The following is a 9,504-nucleotide window of genomic DNA, read 5'->3' on the forward strand; positions in this document are numbered from 1 at the left end:
TGAACACTTAAACGGACATAATAAAGCGGACGCCTGCAGTGGATAGGAAGTGCCGGGGAGCACAGTCACCACAGATGGAGTCACTGTGCGCCTCAGAGGCTGAAAGACTCCAGACTGGCTATCAGAGCAGACTCCCTACAGCTGAATTCATCCACGCCGCCATCCAACTATTTGTAAGAACAAACTTTGAGGGAAACCTGGCAAAATGTAGGAATAGAGGATCTCCAAAGTCCGCTGGTGAGTGTCAGCTTTTTTTAAACTCAAGAGAAAAGTCTGTACATGCTATATTAATTTATAATCCAGTCAGAGTCGTTTCGATGCAAAATGACGCTTAACTTTTCCAAATGCACACTGGACCATGTGTGTTTTTTTTCTTCTTTTAACTTGATCGTTCACATTCATAAGTTCACGCTCCAAGTGCTCGACGTGGTGTTTTTCTTGGAGTGGCTGATTGGATGCGGTGGGCTGTGTGTGGGGTTTAACGCGTTCCTCTTTTTTATGTAACCCAGCAACTGTCCCAGTGAATGACCAGTTGAACAAATCCTATTAATGACACCGTCATTGAAAGTGAGGAACTCTGTGGATGGCACAGGCTGTTGTAGTGCTGCAGGCAGAGGAGGAGGCTTTCAAGATAGAAGTTGGAATTTTATAAATACTATGTAAAGACGTTATCGTAGTCATTACGTGAAGATGTAAGGCATACAGTGCATGCATTTAACTTGTTTGTCGCAGTACACTCTTGTAAAAAAAATTATTGTGTTCTCCAAATGAAGGCTAACGCAGGTATGGATGACACGCATTGTTCTTCTCTGCGCATGCGCGTCAGCATGTCCCCTCCCTCTACCTGAGAGGAGCGCACCTGGATCCAACGAGACGGAAGTTCCCTCAAGCCAAATCTTTTTTTGTCTTCTTGGAAAAGTGTCCCTTTGGAGATCGAGCCACAAACCGAGACACTCAGATCAAGACAGGATGCCTGGTGGACCCAACAACAATTCAAAGCATCTTTCGATCATAAATGTGTAATTCAGCGACTACATGGTACGTGGTGTTTTACTCTGAAGGAATCCAGAGCACATATTGTTTGTGTATTTCACCAAGTGTGTGATTTGACTGTGTGATTGTTAGATTGCAGCAAGCTACTTTATGTTTTAAACACAGTTAGTTGAAAAGTCAAATAAACAGATTATGGTAGGCTATGAGATACAGCCTACATGTTCTGACAAGACAAGTAATGCTATTCTGCCTTCAATTTGTTCTAGAATCCCAGTTGCTCAAAATTGATTCTGGTAAGTTAGATACATTAAAAACCTGTTCTATGTATTTCTTTCTTTCAGCTGAATCTGAATCCAAAGCCAGCCTCCTCTTTGTTCAATAAGAATGACAGCTCTCCGCAGAGTCCTCCGAAGGCGCCTGCACCCTCTTAAACTGGCCATAGTGGCCCTCGTCTTTGTCACATTTGTGTTTCTCATACAATGGGAGGTGGGGAGCCAAGACCAACAGGACGACCCGTGGCTGAAGGAGATGGCAGTGAAGCGGGATGCCGTGATGGGCATCGTGATCGGAGCCGTCAATAACTTCAGGGATGCGATACCAAAGATGCAGATCAGAGCCCCTGTGCGTCAGCAGGTCAAAGGGTGGGGCGGCAGATCCTGTCTGCCGGGTCACTACACCGCGGCCGAGCTCAGGCCGGCTCTGGAGCGGCCACCTCAGGACCCTCTAGCTCCTGGAGCGGATGGGAAGCCTTTCTACACGGAGTCGCTGAGCCCTGAAGAGCAGAAGGAGAAGGAGAAGGGTGAAGAAAAACACTGCTTCAACCTGTATGCCAGTGACCGCGTGTCTTTGAGCAGAGACCTGGGAGCGGACACACGGCCACCAGAGTGAGTCAGGCAAAGCTGTGCAAAATAATCTCAAATCTTACCAAATTATGTTTTTTTCATTTTTCCCAAGTGATTTCCTCTCAAGACAACATGTAGTCACACCACTTACTGGATTTTAATGCTGCACAAGAAGTACTCTCCCCTTTATTTCTCAACTTGCTGACCCGGAATAAAACTGAGTCACACAGTGGAAACGTAACATCACAAAGCAGAGTAATTGAGTTTAATACGACATTTACTGGTTTAACCCAATACATTTATCATATTTTGCAAATAATCTGCAGAAACAAAACCACAGACATCAGGCTGTTCTGACTGGGACTCTGTTTCAGCATGCCTGCTGCCCAGTCACTGTGGCCACCTCGGAGAGAAGCACAGTTGTGTTTGGCTAATAAAGCTCCCCTGGAAGTCCAAGTAGATGTCGGGACAAAGTCGGTACCTGACACAGACACAAAGCCCATGTCCATGTCCTGTGCTATCTTATGAGAGTGACTTATAACGCCTCTCCCACTCTGATATTGTAGGTATTTCAAAGGCTGCCACACATGCGGTGTCACTGCTGAAATGGGCACCCCACAGGGGAGAGAGTCTGCAGATGTAATAACTAGACTATTGTGCCATTCAGAAACCAGCACAGGGACAGTCACATCTTTGTGCTCTTTCCCCTTCTTTTTTTTTTCCTGCAGATGCATTGAGCAAACTTTCAAGCGATGCCCCGCCTTGCCGACCACCAGCGTGATAATCGTGTTTCACAACGAAGGCTGGAGCACTCTGCTGAGGACAGTATACAGTGTCCTGCACACCTCCCCGGCCATTCTCCTCAAGGAGATCATCCTGGTGGACGACGCCAGCGTGGATGGTAAAAAAAAATTCAAAAGAGGGGCCCTTCAGGACCGCCTTCCTCTTATTTGGATTCAATTTCATGCAAGCGTGCTGGGTGGGCAGCTCTTGAGACGTGCAGAGAGGAGCTCTCTTCTGAAGCAAATGAAGTCGGTTACTGCAGGAAGTGAGGGGGCTGCTAGTGAATAGTTTCCTGAGAGGAATTAGCAGTGGTTGTCCCTATAAAACAAATCAGAGAGTCTTGTAAATAGTTCTGATTTTTAGGCAGGGAACAAATCACTGGTAAGGAGAGCGATGTTAAGACCGTCCCTCTGACACTTAGTTAGGCCACAGATGGAGGTGCTGGTGTTCAGCACTTTCTGACAGAGACATATTGATGATATGATTTTTTTTTTTTTACCACTGTAACTTCTGCTGCTTTGCTAAAGTGCTCATGATGGATAGGCCGGGTCTTTGTAACATAACAGTAAGTAAGGTCTTTTACCTGTTTTTTGCAAAGTGCCTCGAGATAATACTTGTTATGAGTTGACGCTATGCAAATAAAAATGTATTGATTTATAAAGGAAGGCAGCTTTGTACTTTTTCATCCGTTTGAGGCTGTTTAGTCCAGGGGTCTCCAACAGGTAGCTCGCGGGCAGGTTTTAAGTTGCTCGCCTTTCAGTTGACCGACTGTGTTAAAAATAAATAAAAATAAAAATAATAATAATCTGACAACATTAAATGCACCTCTTCCCACTATTCATATATTTGGCCCATTAAAAACAAGTTTAAATTAGTAATGTCTTCTTTGATATTGATGTGAATTTTCAGCAACACAGCTTACGTGGCACAATGTTTTTTTCTTGGACCTTGATGTGAATTTAAGATTATTGATAAGCATTGGTTTATTGCAATGTCACACAGTGTACAAACAGCAGCTTTATCAGCTGATGTGTGCTGTGTAAATAAATGCAATCGTAGCTCTCGGCCACTTTGATTTTTTTCAAAGTAGCTCTCAGATGAAGAAAGGTTGGAGACCCCTGGTTTTAGTAGCTATGGAGTATTTTTTGACCTAAATACAAACTGTTTATAAGATTCAGTCCCACATCATTTCAGCAGATTCTTCATATTTTTTTCTTGTTCTTCATTTTGTCTCATTTCTGTGTTCCAGATGTGTTAAAGGATGACCTGGATGAGTATCTAAAGCAGCTGACACTTGTCCGAGTTGTCCGTCAGCGAGAGAGAAAAGGACTCATCAGCGCTCGCCTTCTGGGTGCCTCCGTGGCTACCGGTGACACCCTCACCTTCCTCGATGCCCACTGTAAGTCAACACAGCTGACGTTACTCGCGTAGTAAAACCAGTTGTATGCAGGGGGCACACCCTTATGAACACACCCACAGCTTTGTTTGCCGTGGTATTAGCGTCTTTGTGTGGCTGCTAAAATTAGCCCCTCTGTCATTATTGTGTTTGAAATATGTGATGCAATGCATGATTTGTGTGTGTGAACAGGTGAATGCTTTCAAGGGTGGCTGGAGCCTCTGCTGGCCAGGATAGCGGAGAACTACACTGCGGTAGTGAGTCCTGACATAAACACTATTGATCTTAATACTTTTGAATTCACAAAGCCGTCTCCGTACGGCCAGAACCACAACCGGGGGAACTTCGACTGGGCGCTTTCTTTTGGATGGGAGGGTCTACCAGATCATGAGAAGCAAAGGAGGAAGGATGAGACGTACCCTATCAAGTAGGGAAACAGAATTTAAAACTTTTAAAGGCTTTTGTTTTCTTTTTGGATATCCTTAAAAACTTTTTTTTTGAATGATATTTCTCAACAGGACTCCTGCATTTGCTGGTGGGCTCTTCTCCATCTCAAAAGAATATTTCTACCATATTGGAAGCTATGATGAAGAAATGGAGATCTGGGGCGGAGAGAACATCGAAATGTCATTCAGGGTAAGCTGTCACTCGGCTGTCATTCTGGTTGAACTGCTATTTAGTGATTTGTCATTAAGCCCTGCTACCTGTTGAATCATTCCTCAATCCAAAGGACTCCCATAGGTGTGTTGTCAAATTGTGTGCATCTGTTTGTGCTGGTTCCCATTAACCTGCAGGTGTGGCAGTGTGGTGGACAGCTGGAGATTCTCCCTTGCTCCATCGTGGGTCATGTTTTCCGCACGAAGAGCCCCCACACCTTCCCCAAGGGGACGCAAGTGATCACTCGTAACCAGGTTCGACTGGCCGAGGTCTGGATGGACGACTACAAAGAGATCTTTTACCGTCGTAACCAGCAGGCTGCGCAGATGGCAAAAGAAGTACGTTAGTAATGATATACTGAAATCCTATGTTTCTATACTGGGACTGTTTTAAATGCAGCACATGTTCTCTGCAGCACTATGTTTCACTTGTCGTGGTCATATTGGTTTTAAGACCCCTCATTACCGTCGAACTCCACCCTGAAGACAAGTTTGAGCAAAATGCAGCTCCTTACTTCTCGTCTGATCAGGAGTTTATCTGGGGAAAGCACAACACTGTACATACAGGGAGAGCTGTAGCATTGCACTGTTGTAGTTCTTAATCCAGGTATTCTGTAGTATTAAGCACAGAGAAATAGATCAGCTGTTCAGAGCTGAAAGCTATGATCCTACGGGGGGGGGCCTGAAGGAAGTCAGCGCTGCTAAATGACAGGCTCTCAGTGCTTCCTAAAATGGGGTCCCAAAGGTGCCATAAAGCGTTTCCCTCAGGGCGATACCTCACAGAGCGGGGGCCCAACCCTCTGCTGCTTGCTTCTAACAGACACGTCGTCATCAACGGCCTGGAGGGATCCACAGGAGTGTCTGTCAGTGTGAGCAACCTCGTCGTCATTAGAGTTAAGTGCTCTCATTATTCAGGAGCAGGAGGCGACGGCAGATTGTTTTTAAATGTGCTGTTACACTTCAGTTTGAAGAAGAACGCTAATCAAATACTTGTCTGGACTTAATTTGTATCACAAAGGAGTCATTCGAGCCCTGGAACATGTTATTGACTTCAGACAAAATTGTGAACTTTTAAGAATACAAAAAATGGACACCCTTCTTCATTAGTTTTTTGTTGTCGTTTTTTTCAGTAGTGTGGCTGGATGGCAGTGCCAGTCAGGCAGTTGGTCCAGGTTAGAGCTTCAATTACTAATGGATTAGTCAATCAAAAGAAAATCAATCTCCAACTATTTTCATAATCTATTGATCGCCTCAGTAATCTCTCGAGCACAAATGTCAAACAGCTTCTTTAATCTCATCTTTTCTTAGATACAAGAAAAAGCTTTGGAACCACTGATCCAAAAGATCATTTTAGGTTGAAATATATTTCTATCATACAGCTTTCCCCAACATGTGGTACAGATCCCAGAGAATAAGGTTTCTCATTTTGGTCAAAACAGCGTAATTATTGGATGGAATGCTGTAAAATCATCAGTGGGCATTATTAGTTATAACTTTACTAATTTTCTTACCTTTTGTCTTGCATATCATCTGGTATTTTTCAAACTGTTGCCTGTGCTTTACAGTGAAAAGGGATTAATGGTGAGTGTGTTGACATTCTGATATAAGCGTTTAGCTCCAGTGGTAAACTTTTGCACTCTACCTTGGCAACACTTCGCACACTCCTTGAATATTTCTCCAGCTCATTAATGCACCAAATATGTTGTAAAGATGTATACAAAAGCCTTTTTCATCCTGACACTGTTTTTAATTCTATTTAAGTTTATTCAAAGTAAGAATTCTGATGTTCACTGTATCTAATTTGTTTCCCATTTTGACTCCTATGCAACAAAAACATCAAGACAAATTCCCTCTCTTATATTAATACAAAAGCATTTTTGATGCTAAAATTGTTACATGTATTTACTTTTGATGTCTTACATTCTTAACTAACTTCATTAACTGTAATCACCTGCGTGCCGCTGTTTTAACAGAGGGCTTTTGGGAATATCTCCAAACGTCTGGACCTCCAAGAACGACTGCAGTGCAAGAGCTTCTCCTGGTATCTAAAGAACGTTTATCCAGAAATGTTCATGCCTGATCTCAACCCACCCCGCTATGGCTCTGTAAGATCACACACCTTCTCCCTCTCACACACACACACACACACACACACTCTCTACTCTTTCCAAACCTCAGAGCTCTGTCTAGCCACTGTGGGTTTCCACTTAGGATCTCCTGAGGGTCCTGAGCTTTTTCCAATTTGACACCAGTGAAAGCACTCCAGAGACTAAAGTTGTTTGAACAGCTTGCACTGGATGTTAGTTTTTCATTTTGTTTCCTCTCACTGCTTTTCCCCCTTCCCTGCTCTTTCTCTGTAGGTAAAAAATGTGGGCAAAGACTCGTGTCTGGATGCTGGAGAGGACAATGAGGGCGGGAAACCGTTGATCATGTACCCATGTCATGATCTCGGAGGAAACCAGGTTAGATATAGAGTAGGCCTTCTATCTCTGATTGACAACCATAATTGCCTTTAATCACAGCTGATGGTGCCCTATCTCTCCCCTTTCGCTGTAGTATTTTGAGTACTCCTCACATCAGGAGATTAGACACAGCATTCAGAAGGAGCTCTGTTTGCACGGGGCGGAGGGGGCTGTGAAGCTGGAAGACTGCCAGTATAAAGGCATGAACTCAGTGGTAGGAGAAGAGCAAAAATGGGAACTGAAGGACGTGAGTTGTTCGCAGTTTGTGTGCACTTTGATGTGATTTTTGAATACGGGGCTTATCTGTTTAGGAGAGTTAATGTTTTTCTTCTCTTCGCACAGAACAACTTGTTCTACCTGTCAGGACGGCACTTGTGTCTGAGTGGCCGTCATGAGTCTCCCAGTCTGGCCCTCTGCAACCCCTCAGACATATACCAGCACTGGTCCTTCTACTAACTGTGCCGACTACCACTCTATAGGACTCTGGACATGAGTGTTACTATACTGGACACAGTAATCATGCAGTACTTTTTTAGATGAATGACAATGAGTTAATTTATTTTTATAAATAGAAGAAGTGACCTGCTGCTGCCGGGGAGTTTTTTTTTTGTGTGGATGAACCACAGTGTGCTTCTGCTTGAAGGAAGCACTGACACGCTGCTCCCTGTCAGACTGTGAACTGAGACTGTTGGATCAACGAGGACACATCATGTTGACAAGTGCCTTTTTGTGTGTTTAAATGTTTCCACTACTCTCAAGTTGTCACAACCAACACATGCTGTACGCAGGCATGTTGAGCCAACACTATACAACATATTCATCTAAAACAAATCCATACAAATACACAGACTACATGCGTGTGGTTACAAGCAGATACAGTTTGACACACTGAGATCCCAAATACTGAAACATTTGGCACCAAAGAGACTGAAAGACAGAACATGAAGCAGACAAGTAGGATGTCTTCAAATATATATTTTTTGAAATGTTAAACCTTGTTTCTTACCGTCCAGTGCTGTTGATGTCATTTTATCCCTGCTGGATGAATTGGTGGAGGGAAGGGTGATGGGGTTGATTCAGAAAAGTGAGCAAAGGCTTAGTCCAAGAAAACATTTGCATGAGATAGATTTATGCTGTCTGTACACACGGTTACCAGCTCATGTGATACATCCAGCCAAAACTCAAACATCCTATAAAGCAATGGAACATAGGGCAGAAATCCTTCCTTCATTAAAGGTGCATTAAAGTTCAGGTTTTTTTTGTCTTTACCTGGTTTAGCATGGTGAGTAATAGAAACACCTTAACAACACAATACACCTGCACCAAAGTGAGCATAGTTAGCCTGCAACTCTCTACATTAAAGGTGCACTATGTAGTTTTGGTAGAGAAATGTGAAAGTTGGAGAAGTGTACTGATTGTGTGGTATATGTTCAGAGCTCTATACACAAACTGTCCTCAGAGGAAAATTTGGTCCCTGCACACTGTTTGAAGATAAAATGCCACACGAGAAGTTATGGTGAGGGGTCCGCAACAGTGAAAGCGTAACTCTCCTGGTCCCTTTTTCTTACCTCCAAACAGTCTTCCAGGGACTCAATTTTTCTTTGATTTCAGATTGTGTATTCAGTTCCAGTTTCCAGTTTCACTTCTCCAACTTCCAAATTTCACCACCGAAACTCCATAGTGCACCTTTAATTAAAAATAATTAAATGATAACCTGTTCTGCACGACTGTTCTATTAGACATTAATGTACCCAATAAAATGACAACTAGAGACATGAAGTGTGAATGAAAGCTCAGATCTACAGTATATTTTTAGAAAAAAATAAGCTGTTTTGACAGAAGGTAACAAGTACTAATTTCAAGTGCTCATTACAATTGATGGTAATATTTTCCCCCCTTGTAACTCAGTGCTTTCTAATGTTGGTCAAATGGACAATTTCTCCTGTTTGTTTGAGTTCAGCAGTGTTTACCTGTATTACTACAAATGTAATGGACTGGTGTTGATCAAAAGGCATATTTTCATGTCCGTTCACATTGATTGGGAGTCTTCTGGTGATTTTCTGGTGCAGGCACTAGTGTTAAGATGGCTGTGGAATATCTCAAACTGCTTTAGGTTGAAGTCAGATTGAGGAACATTATGAATAAGTGTTAACCTAAGATTAAAACTATTTGTGGCTATCAGACTGAATTGGTATTAGGAGGCTTTAATATTAGGTCAATAAATTCAGTGGGTCGGCACTGAGTGTGATTGTGTGTCATTTCTCTGAATGACCTGCAGAGGGCACTTTGCACTAAGACATTATTGAGCTGTACAAAGTTGACTAACAATTTGAATTTAATTTATTTCAAAATCATGTTTAATGGAGTAACTG

At 42.9% G+C, this 9,504-nt stretch overlaps 1 protein-coding gene across 1 annotated transcript; it reads left to right on the forward strand.

The window, feature by feature from the left end:
• Positions 1–61: 61 nt before the first annotated feature.
• On the forward strand, positions 62–9,370 carry galnt3 (UDP-N-acetyl-alpha-D-galactosamine:polypeptide N-acetylgalactosaminyltransferase 3 (GalNAc-T3)). Its single transcript, XM_020644159.3, has 12 exons — positions 62–237; positions 774–1,038; positions 1,335–1,877; positions 2,564–2,736; positions 3,868–4,017; positions 4,207–4,441; positions 4,533–4,650; positions 4,809–5,009; positions 6,644–6,775; positions 7,031–7,132; positions 7,227–7,379; positions 7,475–9,370. The coding sequence occupies exons 3-12, from the start codon at positions 1,378–1,380 to the stop codon at positions 7,586–7,588; spliced, it is 1,878 nt and encodes a 625-aa protein (XP_020499815.1). The 5' UTR covers positions 62–237; positions 774–1,038; positions 1,335–1,377; the 3' UTR covers positions 7,589–9,370.
• Positions 9,371–9,504: the final 134 nt, after the last annotated feature.

The sequence above is a fragment of the Labrus bergylta genome, chromosome 13 (assembly GCF_963930695.1).
Source record: "Labrus bergylta chromosome 13, fLabBer1.1, whole genome shotgun sequence".
In the NCBI taxonomy this organism is placed as follows: domain Eukaryota; kingdom Metazoa; phylum Chordata; class Actinopteri; order Labriformes; family Labridae; genus Labrus; species Labrus bergylta.